Below are 21,256 nucleotides of genomic sequence, written 5' to 3'. Positions count from 1 at the left end.
CCGCCCCCTCCTCCCTCCCACTCCCAGCCACGCGGAAAGGGCTGCCCGAGCGCTACCGGCTTCACAGTTTGCCGGGCAGCCCCCAGACCCTGTGCCCCCGGCCGGCACTTCCCCAGCGCAGCTGGAGCCCGGGAGGGGAAGCGCCCAGCCGGGGGCGCAGGGTCTGGAGGCTGCCCGGCAAACCGTGAAGCCGGTAGCGCTTGGGCAGCCCAGCTCTTAAACAGAGCCGAAGAGTCGGGGAGGAGCTTTTTGGCAATTCCCCCCGGACGGGGGTTTGAGTGCCGAAAAGCCGGACATGTCCGGGAAAAAGAGGACGTATGGTAACCCTATTTTAATGAAGTTCCTCTACCTGTGGGTAAGACAGGCATGCTTGCAAATGCAAACAGTGCCACAAAGAAATGCAAGGCCTGGTTGCCCGAATGAAACAACATCATGAGAAGTGTTCCTTCTCAGGAGGTTGCTGCATGGAAAGGGAACATGTCTGAACATGCAGGATCTTCAGATTGGTAAACTTTTTTATTTCATACTTCTTTCTTAAGGACTGCCTGTCTTTCTTCTGGACTACTCTTGAATTCTCATGTTTGAGCAAAAAAGATAGTTGTTACTCTATGGTACTATCATTTTAGATGCAGTTGTGATAAAAAATAAATAGCTGAAATAGGCAGATTTTCCTTTCACAATTTCACCTTTAAAGTAGTTCTGAGTGTCAGTGAATGCAGTGAGTAATACTCAATAAAAACCATAATTTAAATCAATTTGGTTTAAATCAAATCCACCCTGCCTGCTGGCTGTGATAGTGATACATGTGTCCCTTATGCCTTATATAGGCAGGGAAATTGACCAGAATAGAAATTCTGGAATAGCCCTCCATTGCGGATACTATTCTGAAATAAAAGGCACTTTATTCCAGAATATTTACGCTGCTCATGAAGCATATGCTTAAGCGCTTTACTAAATAGGGACCCAACCCGAGCAAGTCGTTAGTTTAGGAGTGATGGTTACTATCTTTCCCAGCATGAAATTGGTCTTGTCTCCAAATAGAGTAGGACCCTCAAAAGGTTAAAACATAGGGTTTTTTGTGTCTCTCTCTGTGGAGAGAACTAGAGGGAATAGCTTCACATTGTTCCTTAGCATTTCCATCAGATACCACCCAGACCTGGATTGTATCTGAGGAAACAGGAGTGGGCTGAGGATAGGATATGAAACTGAAAGCATTCATACCAAAAGCTGAGGAAACATGGTTGATCTCCTGCATGAGGAGAACATTGCAGCGCCACTTCCAATTCCAAAGATGCACAGGTTGCACACCTACTACACAACTGCTGAAGAAAATTTCCAAAATTCATACAAAATTAGGTCGATTTTATAGAAGTCGATTGCATATGTCCACACTAAGCGCATTAAGTTGGTGGAATGCGTCCTCACTACCGTGGCTAGCATCGACTTACGGAGCAGTGCACTGTGGGTAGCTATCCCACAGTTCCCGCAGTCTCCACCGCCCATTAGAATACTGGGTTAAGCTCCCAATGCCTGATGGGGCAAAAACATTGTCGCGGGTGGTTTTGGGTACATGTCGTCGGTCGCCCCTCCCTCCGCGAAAGCAATGGCAGACAATCGTTTTGTGCCAAACACCAGGGCGATTAGAAGAGCACAGCAAGGCGCGCTGCGCATCAGAGGCTTTGAAAACCAGTTTCATGACTGTCCAGGCTTTGGTGTGACAGTTGTGTGTGTTTCTCCTTGATGAAAACCCGCCCCCTTTGTTGATTTTAATTCCTTGTAAGCCAACCACCCCCCCACCCCTTCGAAATAAAGTAACTACTGTTTTGAAACCATGCATTCTTTCTTTATTAATTACAAAAAAAAAAGAGATAACCGACAAGGTAGCCCGGGTGGGGTGGGGGAGGAGGAGAGGACAAGGCCACATTGCTTATTGTATCCACACTAAAAACCAAACTGTTTGAATGACAGCCTTCTGTTGCTTGGGCCATCCTCTGCAGTGGAGTGACTGGGTGCCCGGAGCCTCTCCCCACTCCCGACATTCTTGGGCTTCTGGGTGAGGAGGCTATGGAACATGGGGAGGAGGGTAGGCAGTTATACAGTGGATGCAGCGAAGGTCTGTGCTCTTGTTGGCTTTCCTGCAGCTCCTACAGACACTTGATCATGTCCGTTTGCTCCCCCATTAGCCTCAGCATCGCGTCCTGCCTTCACTCTTCGCGCTCACTTAATTCTTTCCTGGCCTCTGCCCCTGAATGCTTCCATGCATTAAGCTGTGCCCTATCAGTGCAGGAGGACTGCATGAGCTCGGAAATCGTGTCATCACGAGTGCATTTTTTTTGCCTTCTAATCTGCAATAACCTCAGGGACGGAGATGATGGGGGGAACGTAGAAACATTCTACGCTCTATGGTTCTGGGGAGACTGCATGGTAACCTGTGCTGCTGAGTTCGCCACTCTGACCAAACAGGAAATGAAATTCAAAAGTTCCTGGGGCTTTTCCTGTGTACCTGACTAGTGCATTGGAGTTCAAAGTGCTGTCCAGAGCAGTCACAATGGAGCACTCTGGGATAGTGCCCAGAGGCCAATACTGTCAATTTGCATCCGCGCTACCCCATATTCGACCCAGCAAAGTCGATTTTAGCGCTACTCCCCTTGCCGGAGAGGAGTACAGAAGTCGATTTGAAGAGCCCTTTAAGTCGATGGAATGGGGTTGGTTGTGTGGACGCATTCATTTTTAAATCGACCTCATGCGGCTAAATTCGACCTAACCCTGTAGTGTAGACCAGGCCACAGAAAAACAAAGTCTCGTCAGAGATCAAAGGTTCCAAGCTCTGTTAACAGACGGGGAAAACAGGACAGAGATGGGGATTCCATATAGAGAGTGCTGTTTGTTTACAAATAAGTTGGAATTCAATATAGGAACAGGGTGTCACACATTCAAATACTGGTTAGAAAAGAAAGATGACCCTGAGGGGGACAAAACCAGCATATTACTATGGAGTATACTTTAGTTTTCTCCCTCTAAAAGTAAGATTACAAAATTACTCTCATAGTGATCAACCATGATATAGTAGAAATCACTTCATCAGAATTATTAAAAATGCTATACCGACTTTGCTGAATAACTGCCAAAGAAAAGAGTCAGTACAAGGAGGCTCAGTGACTCAATTAAATATGCCACACCCTGTGCTAACTGCAAGCTTTGGTCACCGAAATGAACAAGTGAGAATAGGTGTTTGCTACCATACTTTAATTATCTCTTCTAAAAAGATGCCCATCTCAACAGATTCCCACTCATGGGCCTTGTCTACACTAGTCTTTACTGGAAAATATCCCCACTGACACAGTGATTAAAAAAACCTCTGCCCTCCCCTGGATTAGTGTTCCCACGGTGAGGAAACTGAACGGTGGGAAAGGAAGAGGCTAGCGCAGACGTGGAAAGTAAAAAGCTCCAGGGATGTTTCCAAGGAGAAAAATTGAAAGGCTGCAACAGGCAACATTTAACAATAAAAAAAGTTAAACATGTCCTGAACAGCAACAATTTTATCACTCTCTCTACAAATGTTACAAAATTATGGATCAGTCAGTAATAACTCCAGTTAAAATGTATGTTGGAATTTTCATTTCTAGCAAAACTGAATCAATTCCACACTTTAAAAATTAAATTTAGTCTTCAAATTTACCATAACTACTCTTCAGAGGACAAGTGAATTCTCCACGACTTTATTAAATAAATCAATTAAATTAATTTTTTTGCAAAGGAAACATTTGCAAACACACCTGTGTAAGTCCTAGAATCAGTATTGGTAGCCAAGCAACCTGGAGACTCAGTGGTACCCAGACTGGGACATAAAGTCTCCAACATGGTCTTTTTCTGAGGAGACTGGGATTGCTTTGAAATAGGCTCTTTATGAGAACTAGCATTCCCCTTCTTATGAGTCTTCCCAGTATCCACCACTAATCTCTCCTATGAAGGCCTATGCAAATACAATGCGGAGGTTGATGGGGCACTATGCTTGCTCAGAGATCCAGGTATGGGGCGTATTTCTTGGCCTGGATCTGAAGCTGGGAGGAAGGAGCGCTCTATTATCAGGAGCCTGAGTCTAATCTCCCAATCTTTTCTAGCTCTGCTTTTAAAGGCTGAGCAGATAATACACATTTCAGGGATGTGTCTCCCCCCTAACCAGTGAATACACTCGGAATGTGCATCACTGACGGGATAGACTCCTGACAGGTGAGACAGTGCTTAAATCCCAGAGATCCTGGCATACCCTGGAGGCAAAGGGGATGAACCCCAAAAGGAACTCCTCCATTAAGGCGAAAAGAAGTATAAAACAACCCTGTAGCACAAAAACACACAAAAGCATACAGATGAATGAAAGGAGAAGTAAATAACTACACTAAACTAAAAACTAGAGGATTCTAAAGCTAAACTCTGAATGGTAGAAGTGGTCATGCTACATGCTCCGTCTCAGGCCAAGGCACTTGAGAAGAAACAGAGAGCAGTTTGCCCGCAGTAGCCCTATATATCCTTGGTATGGGGCACAAGGATGTGCAGGGAGCATGCACAGACCAAACGGGCACTGCTACTGAAAATCTCTGATCACCTGAAGTGAAGCACCCATAGGGACACAACTCAAAGAATGTAATAACAGGAAAGTATTTAGAGTATTTTCTCTGTCTTTTAACACCATACAACAGCCATAAATAAGGTTAGAAGCCAGCCTACGTGACCATGCATCTTCCACATCATGCCAGTGCTTCACAGACCACATACACTGGAGTCACATCTTACGCGGGGGTTAGGTTCTAAGGTCAGTGCATAAGAGGAAAATCGTGTATAGTGAAAATTACCATAAAGTACAGTACCTAACCCCCGTAAGATATGACTCCACTGTATACACAGTATACACTAGAACAGGGGTTCTCAACCTATAGCGTGCGTGCCAAAGGTGGCACAGGACCCGATTTTTTTTTAATGGCAGGGTGTGGGTCCCGGCCGCCGCTGAGCCCGCTGCCGGCCTGGGGTTCCGTTCACTCAGCCAGCAGCAGGCTGAGTGGGGCCAGCAGCGGGCTGAGTGGGCCTGTGGCTGGGACCCCGGCTGGCAGGAGCCAGCAGCCGAAACCCCAGACCCTCAGCGGGTTGATCGGGGCCGGTGGCTGGGCAGCCGCTCAGCCTGCTGTCAGTCTCTTAGGGATACCAGCCGCCTGCCTTGCTCAGCCTGCGCTATTTAAATTGTTATTTTTCCTCTCCCTTTTTTTTGGCCGAGCGCGTACAACTGAATTTGTGCAAGTTAAATGCGTGTATGATTCGACCCTTCTGTATTGAGAACCGCTGCTCTAGAAGAATCCTACTGGTTTCCAAAGACCATTTTTTTCCCACTAGATAATAATTTAGATCTCTGAGATTCAGAATGGGCCTAAGCCCTCATGTATTTTTGGGACAAAGAAGAACCTGGAATAAATACCCTTTCCTCCTTGACGCAGTAACATGGGCTCAGTGACATTCTCTGCAAGGAAGTATTGGATTTCCTGCAATGTATCTTCATGATAATGTTGAACTTAAGTGCATTTCTTAAAGAGAGGCAGTTGTAGTAATTTTTCTTAAGTACATTCTGTGGCTCCCCGCAGAAAATGATGAGGACATATGAATCTGCCAACCAGGAGTAACTGACACAAAAGGCTTCTAGCGTTCCTCCAGGTTCCTTCAAAGTGGATACTGACTGACTGGTCACTTCAGTACCTTAAAAAAACCTAGAAGGTCTTGCTGCTTTTGGGAAATTGACTTGGGATCATCCACATTCTCTTGGAAGAGAGATCAGAAGCTACCTGACTTTTGTGTATGGAGCACATCTAAATCCAGATCCAAATATAGGCTGGATTCTTCGGCCAGGTCTGCACAAAAAAGTTAGGTGGGCCCTACTACATTGCTCAGGGGTGTGAAAAATCCACACCCCTCAGTAACGTAATTAAGCCGACCTAAGCCCCTAAATACACAGCACTAGAACAATGCAAGAATTCTGTTGACCTAGCTACCACCTCTTGTGGAGGTGGATTAACTACAGTGACGGGAGGGTCTACACTTAAACCTCTACAGAAACGCAGTTGTAGACCCAGGCAGGTGCTTTTTCCTTCCGTATCTTACAGTAGAAGGAGAGGATGTGGGTGACAGTCCCAATGGAACACAAGTGGCTCTAGTTTCCTTGGCCAGTGTGACCCCTACTTTTTCCCCACGATAGCTGCATCAAATCTATTGAAACTACCAGCAACAACATAGGTATGATCCCTGTCTAATGAAACTAGCACTATTACAAATGTAAGCTAACAAAACTTGATGTTCTAAGTCATAAGGTTTATTGCTTCCCCTAAATACAGATATATCTGCATTTAAACAGAAAAATTACACTGAGGGAATTTCGAGTGGTCAGGCAAGCATTTTTTCTCATAAGGAATATTCACATAAAGTGACAAGATGGCCGATGTTAGTATGGTGGGTCCTGCACTTTTCTTGGTGGGGGGGGTTAAGATGCAACCCTTGCCCCTGCTCTTGAGGCGCCGAGGGCCCCACTACTGGCCCAGGAAGGTGGTAAAGGAGGGAAGCGGGGGAGGGGTCTGGGTTTGCTCCTTACTCTGAACCCCAGCCCCCTCAACCCCTGCGGGTTCTTACCCTCATCCCCCTTGGGTGGGGTACCTTCGGTCCTTAGACGCTGGGGGAAGGAGTCTCCCTCCCCTGCTGGGGCAGGGTCTCCCTTACTTCGGTTCTCTGATCTTTCAAGTCTTGCAGAATACCTCCAACCTCCAGTCTTCTCTCCTTCCTCCTTCTCCCTATCTGCCTGAAGCACAGGGGGTTTATTAGGTTCCTGACAGGGCCTTAATTGACTGCAGGTGCTCCAATTAACCTGTAGCCACCCTCCCTAGTCTACAGGGAACCATGCCTTAATTAGCCTTGGGCTTATATATTTCCCCTCTAACACTGCTCCCTAGCCCTCCTGTATCACAATAATTACATCCACTATACATTGTGCACACTCAGTAAAGTGTATGATACCAGCTGCCAATACACTGACTACAGTACAGTAGTTAAAAACCCTCTGTGTGACAAGTGAGAGAGAAAAAGCATACAATCAACAATGTATCAAATCTTGAACATTTTCTTAGAGAGTCTAGAAGCATTCAAAGTCATGTGAAGGAGAAACTTATTAGACAATTAATTGCCCCAAATCTGAAAATCTTACCATTTTATCTAGGTGCTCAATGGATCTATAAATCTCTCCTTGGGATTCATCATAGTAACTGTAACGGAACCTTTGACCTTGAAACAAAAATCATGTACAAAATAAAAAGGGACAGATTAGTAGCTAGAACACTCCCCAAAATTATTTCAATTATAATGAAAAGCAAAGTACACCTGAACCCACACCTCTGGTAGCCAATCTAACATAAAATCAATTGTAAATCAAAAATTGGAAGTGATGCCTTTAAGATATTCATAAAAGAATGGTATTTTCCATTATATCTTTCTGTTCCATTCCAAACACCACCACAGAACCTCACCAGAAACACAGAAATTAAAACTATACCACTTAAAGTGCAGTTATACTTTGAAAAATGACCATGTAAAAATGGCATTGTGTGGTCCAATGTTAATTGCCTACCAATGACTTCATATCAAATTTGCTCAGTTTACAAGTAAATGGACGTTTTTTCTCACTGACAGCCCTGCAAAATCAATCTGGAATCTGAAAGTTATGATGTTCTCTCCTGCCTGCACACCAGAACCAGTAATAAAGGGTGTACCTTTTTGAAACAGTCCATTTATCAGCCATAATCATACATTAAAAAGCTACATAAACAAAGTGCTATTGGTTAACACCACGAAATGGAAGTCAGAACTCCTGAATTCTGACTCTGCCACCAACACCTGATGTATGATCCTAGGCAATTCAAATAAGCACTGTGCCTCTGTTTACGCATCTGTAAATAGGTACAGTTACTTCCATCATAGGGCTGTTGGCATGTTTCATAAATCAGTTAACTAATTTTGTAAATTCCTTTTAAATCCACAGAAGAACAACATAAGAGCAAAGAACTACAATCACTGTTACCAGGCTGTAATAATGCAGAGAAGCATGCAACACATACCTTCACTACCTCCCTCTCCCATCCCACTGATAACTCAAAGGCTGCCAAATTTAATTTAACCTAATTTTAAAAATTCCCTTTTGGCCTTACAGAGGCAGAAAAACATTTACGTTCAAAGGATAAATTTACCATAAAGTTCTAAGCACCAAAGAATGTTTAATGAAAGGGCCTGCTCAAATATAGCTACAATGTAGTTACCACATTGCTATAATACAAAGAAAACCTGTAACTTACCCCAATGGCAGAAGTCAGAAGAAACCACAAAGAGATTACTAGGATCTGCTAGGTATTTACTGAAGAGTTTTCCAAATTCCTGTTCTTTTGACTCACTCAGTGCTCCAACCAATACTGGAACAATGGTAAACTCATCCTTATGGCTTATAAGCAAAAGAAAAAAGATTTCATATTTAAAATATTAATTTTAAGAACTGAGTTCTTCTTCAAGGTATGATAACTGAAATTATAAATTTGCCCCTTAAAAGGACACTATTGACCTGAAATGTAGTTAATTAAACAACACAATTAAAAATAGCTTTAGATACTACACCTTCCCCAAGACCCCTGCCAATGTTTGCTTTTTTGCAACATTTTCTTATTTTCAAAAATCTTTTTTCTCTCCTTAGTTGCAGTGTGAGAAAACCACAAAACCAACAGAAGAAACCAACTCTATAGAGGAAACAGCAAACGAGTGACTATGGACAAAATCAAAGAGGCAAAGTCCCCTATGTAGAGGAGCAACACAACAGATACACACCACTGAAACTGTATGTAAGCCGCAAGATAGGACGTAAGTGATGCTGACCTTCCACACCAGTGGTTCTCAATCTATTTATTCTCAACCTATTTGTTACCTGGGCCGCAGGCTGAGAACCACAGTGCCCACCCCACCAACCCCTATGCCCAGCGCCCCACACCCAGAGACCCCTCCACAGAGTGGGGCCAGGAGAGGAGCCCAGCATGGGGGGCCAGGGACAGCCCCTGAACACCTGTGGGTTTTTCCTTACTCTCTTTTGTTATAGTAATCATAGGGATCACCTGTAACAAAAGTAGCTATCAACTGGACACTGATTTTTAAGTTGCCAAAAGTATATACAAATTTTGGAACCTCAATAGAAAACATATAACACTATTCAAACTTTTTTTTAAACTGGGCAAATGGTTCAGTGAACCAGTCACAGAATCCTAACATTTAGAGATATGGAAGACTTATTAAGTCATCTCTTACATATTTCAAGGCAGGATTGTTCCCTACTGTACATTTACAGTATTAGTATTTTGTCAAGTCTTTTACATGTATATCTCCGCATGGGAGATTTAATTTTACCTAGCTTTGCAAATAAAAATTCACTTCTGGCCTTACAATAAGTAGAAAAACAATTTATAGACTCGTAGATTTCACTGATAGGAAGTTTTCCCCAAAATTAACTGTATTCACGAGTCATTACACAATACTAACTACTTTCTTTCTACAGGATGGTCAGATTTGATTGCTCAACTGCTTGCCCTGCTCCCAGTTTCCTTCCTACCAAGAAATCTCAAGTCTCGAATTTGTATTCTTAAACTTTTCTGTTAAAAAATTATCATTCTCCCACCAAAAGAGGATCACTTCTTCCTACAGGAACATACATGCAGTTCAAATATATAATTTTAGGTATTGCAAAATAAACGTTTAGCCATAGTACCTTTCCATGGCTTTAGCAGTATAAGGCAAATGCATTTCAATACTGTGTTCATCTTCATCGGTCTGTAGAGACATACGCTCAAACATTCCAGTCTTCCACAATTCTCCATAAACTGAAAAGATTTAAATATATATTAAAATGCTTCATTAAAATAAATTTTTACCAAAAATTACATTACAGCGTATCTTGTTAGAAGTGGCACACTAAAATAATACACCCTGCCTCTGGGGGCTATGATCACAGAACATTCTTCGTTGTAGCTTTCTAATTGAAGTGCAACTTGCATTTAAAACCAAGTTACAACATTTTTAATTAAGTTTGTATCTTACAGTTAAGAATGCATTATGTAAAGCAGTGACATCTTTAGCATCTTCGAGATGCTTTCTACACTCATTATGGTATAAAAGATTTAAATTGTACAAAAAATATATTAAAACGTGTACTCATCCACATAAATCTTTGTGTTTTTAGATTTCCACTGACCATATGATTCTATATTGGTGAGGAAAAAGTTGATCAAATGAGCTGCTGCTGGATGTGTATGTTTATTAATATAGCACCTTAGCCATTGCCCATTGCACAAAACACAACTGCTGAATATGACAAAAACAGTTCTCTACCTGTTTATGAGGTTACAAGTATGATCTTGCACTGGTAATTTATGGACTTTTTCTTCTAAATACACGCCCCGCCCCACCCACCCAAAACCTAGGGCTCCTAGGTGTTGCAGTAATACAAATAATTTAAAAAAAATACAGAAATCTGAAAGCCGCAAGCTTATTATATACCTACTCTTTTGATCAATTCGAAGATCATACAGAGGTGTTCTATATATCTCCACACTGGAAAGTGCACATCGGGAAAGGGGCACATGATGGGAAGGCCCAAGGATGAAAATTTTCCGGCTAGGATAATTAATACAAAAACCAAAATCAGAACAGCTGTACTCCCACAAAACACTGTGTTAGAAAAAGAAAATGATAAACTGAACTAATTTTGGGGGGGGTTAAACTGGTGGCTAATGGTAGTGCTCTACTTTGCCAAGAGCAAGTGCATGGTTCAATTCTTGGTCACTTAGGGTCTGATGCTGCAAAGTGCTGAGTGTTTGAGTGGTGATCTTGAAGCTGGTTCAGTAAAAATGGGTCAAGGCCACTTTAAACCACCTAAAACGAGCCAGTTTTAAAGCCTCCTTTAGATGATGAAAACTAATTTAACTGAGCAGGTTAGAAAATAACCCTAGCGTAGTGCAGGCCTTTACTGATAGATGATATTTGATTCTCCAGAGTTAGTGATGAGTCCAACATGAGTCCCATGTTGCACACCATCTTACATAGCTGAGGGCACATGCCACCCACTGAGGCTTGGGTGGCATGTTTATCATCAATTACTCAAAGCTTCTTCTGATTCACATCACTACAGTCTTTCCTGAGTTCGATTTAACCAAGATGCTTTTTTTCTCCAACACTCTAGTCTCCTTCAAGCACACTGTTATCTGTGAGTCAGCTACATGAAAAAACTACATAGACCTGCATGTCATTAGCATACTACTGGCACTGCAAGCTTTGTCTTGTGGGCAACAGGTAGTCATTTCACCAGGTCTCTGGTCCTGATTAAAGGTCAGTCTTTCCTGCCAGAGAAATTTTCAGAACCAGTCTTGCCTTTGCATGGGAAATCTATGATAGTGCTTCAGCAGATAGATACCACAAGTTTTGTTGTGCTTTGCTTTTTGTGCAAGCAGGGGTGGAGCAAAGCAAAGGAAAAAATGCCGACATGCTGCATCAATCCACTTTGAAATCTATCCAGAAAATACAGTTCCTCAGCTGAGGCAGAATGAGGTGCTCCTGCAAGTTTAGAACAAGCTATGTGGTAAACAATAAGTGACGTAGAAAAAAATCCAGCAATTCAATGCCATTAAATCTGGGAAGTGGAACTTGTTCTAGAAATGTCAATGCAGAAAACATACCCGTATAGTGCTATCAATTGTTTTCCTTTAAAAAAATTGTTCTCATTTTGTTCAAAATATTTCAGAAAGAATCAGAATAACTTTACTACTTTTGGCCATGGTTTGCTTTTTTTCTGATAAACCACTGATGAAACAAAAAAGAAACTGGTTTATTACTTCTAACACTATCTATCTTAAAGTATCACTATTTAGCTTCAAAATGCGTATTTCAATCAAACACTGAAGATACTTTAAATGAGAATTGATTGTTAATACATGGAAGGAAGTTGTGAAATATGCTGCAACTAGCAAAATACATGCAGATTTTCATTTTTTAAACTACAGTAAATGGCACTGTGATTCAGCAGGCAACTGCAGACCAGTTTTGTGCCTGTGCATTTTCGGAACAAGTATATTTGGAACAATTAGTAACTCCCACTGACTTCAGTGATCATATACCACAGGACCTCATTCTGTGCACAAGCTGGACCTCCTTTGGGGATAAGTCACAGTTGTATAGTGAAGGAAGCTGTTGTTTGTAGGACTCTTGCCTCATTTGTTGCAGGAATTGGAAGGTTTGTACCTATTGTAGATCTGGGGAAAATGGCAGGCCTAGGTCCTTAGCCAGGGGGGAGGGACCAGTGGACCTGGGTCACAACTGAATACGGGGGACAACAAATGAAAAAACAGAGAGGTAAGTGAAGGTCACAGGGTAAAAATTAGGGAACCAGAAGGGGACACTGAGTAGAAAACGCCCGACAGCACCCATCACTCTTCAAAGGCATCTCAGGAGTGAGTGGATGCCACCCAGAGGAACTCTGCCTGGAGGTGTGATTGGACAAGGAAATAAAAGTAGGCCCCACAGTTGCAGAGCACCCCCTCACCCAGCCAGCTTCCTCTTCCTCATATGATGGATGGTCATCTTGGCCAGCGCCAGGAAGAGGTTGAAAAGTAGATCTCACAACTTAGTGGGATCACAGATGGGGGTTTGCCAAAATCAGGAGGTGCGGGGAGAAGTACACCCAGAATCTCAATAAGAGATTCTGGAGGAGCTAGATGAGGGGCTGCAACCTGACGCAATAGATGTGTACCAGGGTCTCCCTCTTGCCACAAAAGGGGCAGGGGAGTTTGTGAACCACACCAGGTACACGCCCGTGTTTGTGGCTCTGTGAAAGAGCTGCCAGCTTTGGAAGGTGGATAGTGAATGAGGCCAAGCATTGCAGGAAGAGAAAGGACTGCCTCATTGTTAAGGCAGCCAAATGCTGCCCTGGAGAACTGGATTCTATTTCTGCCTCTGCCACAGAGGTTCAATATCACTTAACTAAACTTTTCAGAGGTGGTCACTAATTGTGTTGTACAGGCAACCTTAATTCTGGCATCTTCTACTTTCTGAGTTCTTGACTTTGCACCAATGATCTTTTAATGTAGTTTTTTTGTGTAATTATACTTACAGACCCCTGGAGAATTTAAGACTGGATGTCTTACTAAAAGATATTTTCTATCTCAACCAGAAGTTATGGGCTTTGATGCAGGAATTACTGGGTGAAATTTTATGTCCTGTGTTATGCAGGAGATCAGACTAGAACAGGGGTTCTCAAACTTCATTGCACCGCAACCCACTTCTGACAACACACATTACTACATGACCCCAGGAGTGGGGGTCCAAAGCCCCACTGCTGCAGGCTGGTGGGTCAAAACCAAAGCCCAAGGGCTTCATCCCCAAGCTGGCAGGGGGCCTGTAACCTGAGCCCTGCCACCCAGGGCTGAAGCCCTCAGGCTTTGACTTCAGCCCCAGGCAGTGGGGCTCAGCCCCCAGCAAGTCTAAAGCCAGCCCTGGTGACCGCATTAAAATGGGGTCCCGACCCACAGTCTGAGCACCACTGGACTGGAAAATTGTAATGATCCTAAAAATCTATGACTATACAGGGCTTGGTCTAACTTCCACTTAGGCCGGTGAAGGTGCGTCCACTGACTATGAAAGGGAGCTGGATCAAGTTCACATAAAGAGCTACCACTGAATTACTCCAGTTTTGTGTCAAGTCCAGTTTCAATGGAGTTACACTGTAATAAAACCATGAGAAACAGTCATAGTACTTTAAAAATATTTTGCCAAATTCTGCCACCTTTACTCACACAGAATAGCACCTGACTTTACAATCACTTCCAGTGAAATCAGTAGGACTACATGTGAAATATGAACTTGAGAGTAAGGTTCTAATCAAGGCATGCCATTGAATTTGGCCCATTTGGAGCAAACAGAATGTTGCTACACATCGACACTAATCCCACAATGAGCTTTATAGGGGTAGACCCATGAACCAACAGAGTTTATTGCAGGATTAAGATCTTACTTTCATGTGCTTTAAAAAAGTAACCGTAACCAAAAAAACAGCTCCCTTTGAAACTGAGAGGTATCATAAACAACAAACAAAAAATATCAAACTAATGTTATTACTACAAAATACAGACAGAAGAGTACATTCAATTTAAGAGACAAGACCCAGTAAGTTTCAAGTTTAAATAAGTTTCCTCTCCCCAAATGTTCAGAAAAAAATATAATACAAATTTACATCTCCAACAGGGTTACACTAAATATTTGATATTTTTATTTTTAAACTACGCATTGTGCTTACAGGAGGGCAAAATAAAGGTCAGGCAGTATGCTAAGGTCTAAAACATTAAGTAATGAAAATATGTTTTTGACACCTTTCCAGTTGGCGGAGTTTAGCCAGGAAACATGACCATTTTTTATAAAATGTACTATCAATCATTTTATACATTTCAGAACATAATCAGAAGAGCTGCAGTCAGCTTAACCTATGCTGTTAAAGAACATTTTCCACTGTAAATTTTATATATATATATATATATAAACTGAAATATTTTAGTGCTACTTACGTAATAGTAGGATCCACTTGTTTGTAAGCATGGGCTGCACATGACCCACAGTAGGTATATCCAGCATGACTACAAAACACATATTTTAAAATTAACTTTTAGGTTTAAGACTGAGAACAAGTAGCATATTAATATTAGCAATCTAAAAAGAAAAACTTGTTAAGAGAATTATCAAAACATCAACTTGTGAAATAAGAGCTGGCAAGTATTAACCAGGGCTGACACTTTTAAAAGGCAATATTAGGTATCTGTGGGATGTGCTGGTTACAATATGTTCTAAACATTTATTTTTGAAGAAGTTCCACTGTTTTCCTTATGAAAGGCTATTTAAAGTAGTAACAAAACTGACAGCTTATTTGAAAATGGCAAAAGAAATTGAAATCTTTGTAAGACAAAAAACCTAAACAAAAAACACAAAACTGAAGGTTAACTGGCACATGACATCCCAGATATACTGTACATATTGTATTTACTACTATTTATAGGCGTTGTACCTCTCATTGCTAAAGGCAGCCCTTGGCACTATCTAAGCTGTATTACTTATCTAAGATACTATAACAAATCCATGGTCACGTAGGTCTTCATGTTTGTCAATATGCTGCACACCATACAACTGTACATCATTAGAACTTTGTAGCAACACAGAGGAATGAATAAGAAGGTGAAAGCAATACCTATATTCTAGCACTAAAGGACTACTATATGTGATGGGAAGCAAGTGGGAAAGGAAGCGAGGGGATGTACCTTGGCAATGAAAGGAATACATCTGCCAGAGAACAAATGGGTGTGGGGTAAATGCATGGAATCTAGCACAGTAATGGTTACAACTATTGGGAAATTAAATGAGAGGAGTGGGGTTGATCTCAGTCATTTCCTATCACACTCTATAGCCATCACTGGCTGAGGAGATGCTCCTTCCCTTTTCTGGTTTTCCAGACCCATCATATGCCAAAAGGTTTCCAGTCATTTAACTACTTGTTTTGAATCCTATGTCTAGATCTGGTGTCCACACTTTGAAAAGAATGTTGAAAAATTGGATAGGGTTCAGAAAAGAGCTACAGGAATGATTTGTGGTCTGTAAAACACCTTTCAACAAGAAACGTAAGGAGATCAATCTTACAACAGAAGTGGTCTATAAGCATCTATGCAGAGAGAAGATATCTGACAGTAGAGGGTTCTTTAATTTAGCAAAGGCATAGCAAAATTTAATAGCTAGAAGTTGAAGACAGAAAACTTCAAACTGGAAATAAGAAATTACCAGTGAAAGCAATTACACATTGAAACAAGCTTACACCAGTGAGTTGGAAATCCTTTAAGTCAAGAGGGTTTATCTTTGTAAAAGATATGCTGCAATTCAAATTATTGGGCTCAATGCAGAATCACTGGGTGAAATTTGATGGCTGTTAGGCAGGTCAGAGTAGATCACAATGATCCCTTGTGACCTTAAAAATCTGACTACTAAGTCTGTAATTTCTCTCTACACTACTTATTTCATTCAATGATCTCCATCCATTTTTATCAAGGAAGGTAAGCAGCGCAGTCCCATTTTACAGGGAAGAAAGCAGAGACACTGATAAATGAATGATTTTCCCAAGGTCACAAAAAGAATCAGTAGCAAGGCTGGAAACAGAACTCAGTCTAGTATCTGTCCACTTGACCACACTGTCTTCCATAATGTTTGCAGGATTTGGGTCCAGTTTCTTACTGTAACATTGTTATAAATATACATCAAGCATTACATTTAAATAAAAGTCACTATAACCAAATTATCCTACCTTAACATATCTTTCCCATCTCATAGTAAACTGGATTGGCCTCATTCTTTTATTCTGTCATCTTATGTCTCCTCTGCCAATTCTACCTGAATGTGTTTTAGAAATGGCTAGCTGTTATTTTTCCAATCTATCCTGCAGATAGACAACTATATAGGGCTGCATGGCCAGTCTAAGATTTTATTGCTATGTTAATAGTTTTAAAAACATGGCTAGGCTTTTTGCAAAATAGCTGTGCTCTTTTTACTTTCCTATTTGCTATATTACTTTGGTAGTTCAGACACTTGCACAGTGTGTATAAATTTTGCAGTAACTGTTATTCCTGCAAACAATACAATTTTATGGCTCTCAGTGTCTTTGATGCTAGTATATGATATAGTCCCAAAAGGAATAACAATATACTCCTGACCAAACTACAACTGTTATTTCCAGTACCTGTTCACCCTCCCTATGGTTTGCACTAGAAGTGATATTCTTTGATCTTTGCATGGGGCTAAGGTTCAATCAGAATGTGTTCACTGCTTTCACAGAGACTGAAGGAACACAAGGAAAACTGGGTTAAAAGATTTCTATGGCCTGACATTACTTCACCACTGCAGTGAAAGTTAAGAACTTTTATAGTATTTAATAAGGGCATGATCTTTCAGGGTACACCTCTACCCCGATATAATGTGACCCGATATAACACGAATTTGGATATAACGCTGTAAAGCAATGCTTCGGGGGGGCAGGGCTGTGCACTCCAGCGGATCAAAGCAAGTTAAATATAACGCGGTTTCACCTATAACGCGGTAAGATTTTCTGGCTCCCGAGGACAGCGTTATATCGCGGTAGAGGTGTATTTAGTTCATGGTCCTGTTTGACCATTGAAAAAACAACTATCTCATGCATTACCTAGAAGTCTAGAATTAGTCAGTGTCACTGCTCTTTTGGACGAGGAGGAATATTAATACGCCACTTTTTCCTGCTATTTCAAATGTCTGAAAAGAATTAGCATTTGGGCTTTACTGTATCTAGCTTGTTCACAGCCCAAAGAGTAACTTTTTTGAAAGTATGGTACAAATTCTATTTAATCATTCTGAAGGCATTTTTCAGATGCAGACATACCAAGCAGAGTCATACAAAGATTTTTCTAGAACCCCAATCAAATATTATTTTAAAAACATTTAAAACTGAAATTCTTATAAAGAAAAAAAATGGAAGCAAAAAAGGATAAACCTGAACTGATCCACAAGTCAAAATGCACATTAGTATAAGATGTTTACAGAATCTAGGTAGCCATTATTATTATTAATGTACCAATTCTGTGCTTGGTGCTACACAGACAAAGAAAGAATCGAAGTCCCTTCTTCTGATGACTTTGCAATCTTTTTACTATCACTCTACTAAATCACCTCTGAACTGGCTTGCAGGAACAAACCTTTTTCTGGGAAAAGGAATGCATTTATTATCTCATCTGTCCACAGAAACTAATAATCAATCACATATTATACTGTGTACAGGTTTTATGCCTCAGTTTTCATGATATTCAGAGTATTTTCAGTGGTTTTCAAACTTTTAGTATTGGTGACCCGTTTCACACAGCAAGCCTCTGAGTGAGACCCCTTTATAAATTAAAAACAGGGTGGGGGGGAGTTAATTTAATGGGGGCTCAAGGCTGTCAGCCCCATGGAGCTGACAGCTCACGACTCCCATGTAACCATCTTGCAACCCACTGAGGGGTCACGATGCCCAGTTTGAGAACCCAAATTTAATTGGAGCCCAGTCAGCATACTACTTAGGCAAAAACCAATACTTTAAGAAAGATCTTAAGAAAGGACTTAATATCACAAATGTTAAAATACAGATATGAAACTTACGGTGCAATAATGGCTCTAGCAGGTCTTTTTGTAGATTGTACTTGAGAAAGCCAACCTTCTAGTTGTGCATTCAGCTGGGGTCCTACAAAAATACAAGGAAATATTGGAAAAAATCAAACAATCTAGCACAGTTTAAAATATAACCAAGTACAATCAGTAATCTTAAAATATTAACAGGAGATTTAAAACCATTATAAATAAAATCAAAGGTTTGTGTTTCAAGAGTATAAAAAATAAACAAGCAAACAAAAGTTATAAAAGCAGCATGGCCCATATTGCTTAAGGTCACGTCAGGAACGTTTTAGCCTCCAAAATTATAATTACTTCATCATTTGCGCAACCAGTTTGTTCTTGTTCGGTGAACAGAAGACATACACATAATGTGTGCAGGGCCACAACTATTACTGACAATCTCACAAGGGGGTGATGATATACATTCAATTAGTTTACTTTGTTAATTATCTACTGTTTTAGATTTCAAAATGAATAATTAGAACTATGTGGGCTAGAGAAAACAGTATGAACAAAATGCATGTGACCAAAGGCCTTAGCTACCAGGTATTACCGATTAAATATAATTTCAAGAAGGTGGCCAATGGCTATGATACAGTTGTTTGTTAACGATCTCTAATTGACTATATAGCAAACTGAGAGCTAGAAACCTGTAAAGCAGATACCAGGCTGTCTAAAGTGAGAAAATTCCAGACATATATTAAGAAAAAGTACAGTATTTGCAGTAAGTTTAGAGTTCAGTAAACAGGCCTATAGAATCAGTATTCATACCATTTAATTTAATAGTTTTCATTTTAGGGCCCAATGCCAAAGCTACTGAGCACCCTGACAGGTGCTGAGCATTCGCAACTTTACTAGCCTTTGTAGGTTATAAGAAATCCTTTCAATCAGAGATGTTATTGGCAACATTAAGAAAATACGTTTTAATATATTTACATCAGAGTACTCTCTCTTGGTGTAAAACTACTCTTGGGAAACTGATATTTACCATATTATAACACAATATTCTTTATTAGAGGAACACAATTAACTTTTTAAAAATTTCACTTCCATCTGAAAAATGTTTACTTACTATTGTTACAAGTAACACATAATATACTATTATAACAAAAAGAGTAAAGAAAAAATTTTTTTTTTTCAGTTTACCACATGCATTTGTCTAAGTCACTTTCACTTGCAATGTATTGTACAGAAAATCAGTTCCCCTTGTTTGTATCACAAATATTGGCAGGGAAACTCAGGGATAGATGTAGCATCTGAAACAATTTTACAATCACTTTTCAACCTGACTAGATTTCAAGCTGACAATTTCTTCAAGGATTTGTTTAGACCTCTAAACAACTTAAATGGAGGCATGCAGCCAGCATGACAGCCAGGGCTTGTCTTCACTACAGGCTAAATTGGCGCTGCTGTGATTGATGCAGTGGGTATCAATTTAGCCAGTCTGGTGAAGACATGATAAGTCGATGGGAGAGCGCTCTCCTGTTGACTTCAGTACTCCATCTCCCAGAGAGGTGGAAGATATGTCGACGGGAGAACGTCTCCCGTCAACATAGCGTGGTGCAGACACCACTGTAAGTCAATCTAAGCTACGTCGACTTAAGTTACGTATCTTACATAACTTAACTAGCGTAACTTAAATCGACTTACCTTGTTAGTGTAGACCAGGCCCCAGATCTTGAAAAATCCTCTCAGCCACTCACCAGTGGCAACAGAGTTTTCCCTAGTGAGGGGAGAACCTCAGCCAGCAATTTCTGCAAAATTCAAGCTACCACTTTATAATTAATCATTTTCTACATTTACTGTTGATAAGAAAATCTTCCAAATATGAGATGAATGTAAACCAAAGAACTCTTGGCTTTCTCAGTCTGCAGATAGCCAAAATGCCTCTGCTGTGGTTCACAGCTTAACCAATGAGCAGAAGAATGACATTAGCAAGACTAGTTTTTTTCACTGATGTAATACAGTACTTAGTGGGCAGCAGTGAAATTGTCAACAATTGCTCCAATCTCACACGGTTGTTCTGCTGCTTGGGACCATTATGAGAATCAGCAGAGACAGAATTATCTAAAAATGGAGGCTGCTGAAGGAATAGAGTAGAATAGACAGACCTCTCGTCCTATCCTCTTCTCAGCAGCCAGGAGGATAGACTAAAGTAGCAGAGAGCCACTACCATTCTATGCAATGAGGAGGCTATGGAGGAGTGGGAGAGGTAGAAAGCTCTCTCTCATTTCCAGCAGTTAAATAGAATTAGGGCTTTACATTTATCAAACCCCTGCAAGCCTAAAGCTGATACAAAATATGAAGCTGCCCATGGCCCCCCCCCCCAAATAAAGTAAAAATAAAATAAGGGGTTCATTGATAGCACACTGGCAGAAATCCAAGCACCCTCTCCCTTCCAAACAGGTAGGAGCTGAACTGGGGGTTGGCTTCTCAGCAGGGTATAGTCTCTCATGGGGCCTTGATGGGGCCCCTTCTTTTGCATCAACCTCTGGTTCTCAGACCAGTGTCCAGTAAATTTTTCAAGCCTTGCTACTAGTGATGGGCAAACCTCAGAAGGTTTGATACTGATACGCACCCAAAACCTCAAATGCTTATTCAAGTCTTATCCAGACCTCTTGATGCTGCAAACCTGGGCTGGTTTTATCTCTCAAGGACAGTCACTCTTATATGATTTTAACACTTTCATCTCTGGTCCAGACCAGAATTGGGCAGTGCAGAAGTACACAGAAATGAAAAAATAATTAAGAAGAAAAACTAAACAAAATTGATCAAACTTAAAAAAGGTTTGAGTCTATAGTTTCAGTTTTGGAATGGGTCTCGTATTTCAGTTTACCTAGCCTTACATATTAAGGAAGAATAATAACAAAATAACCTTATAACTAGGGATCACTTGAAAGTTCTAAAATCTTGCAAATGATAGACAGATGTCTAACGTACTTACATACTTAGA

The 21,256-nt window shown here is 40.9% G+C and overlaps 1 protein-coding gene across 2 annotated transcripts in view; it reads right to left on the bottom strand.

Moving 5' to 3' along the window:
* The window catches only part of MEMO1 (mediator of cell motility 1), a 60,488-nt gene that overhangs the window by 6,693 nt on the left and 32,539 nt on the right, over positions 1 to 21,256 (bottom strand). Inside the window, exons 2-7 of one of the 2 annotated variants that reach the window (XM_034764974.1) lie at positions 18,292 to 18,373; positions 14,661 to 14,729; positions 10,613 to 10,725; positions 9,821 to 9,932; positions 8,373 to 8,515; positions 7,232 to 7,308 (exon numbers count right to left, since the gene is read on the bottom strand). In XM_034764974.1, the coding sequence (XP_034620865.1) occupies positions 7,232 to 7,308; positions 8,373 to 8,515; positions 9,821 to 9,932; positions 10,613 to 10,725; positions 14,661 to 14,729; positions 18,292 to 18,373 (596 nt within the window). Of the gene's footprint in view, positions 1 to 7,231; positions 7,309 to 8,372; positions 8,516 to 9,820; positions 9,933 to 10,612; positions 10,726 to 14,660; positions 14,730 to 18,291; positions 18,374 to 21,256 lie in introns of those variants that run through there. The other variant, XM_034764975.1, reaches the window with a different exon arrangement.

Source organism: Trachemys scripta, chromosome 3 (assembly GCF_013100865.1).
Source record: "Trachemys scripta elegans isolate TJP31775 chromosome 3, CAS_Tse_1.0, whole genome shotgun sequence".
NCBI classification, from domain to species: Eukaryota; Metazoa; Chordata; order Testudines; family Emydidae; genus Trachemys; species Trachemys scripta.
Note: the sequence above shows the minus strand (reverse complement) of the source record. Positions and strands in the feature narration are given on the sequence as shown.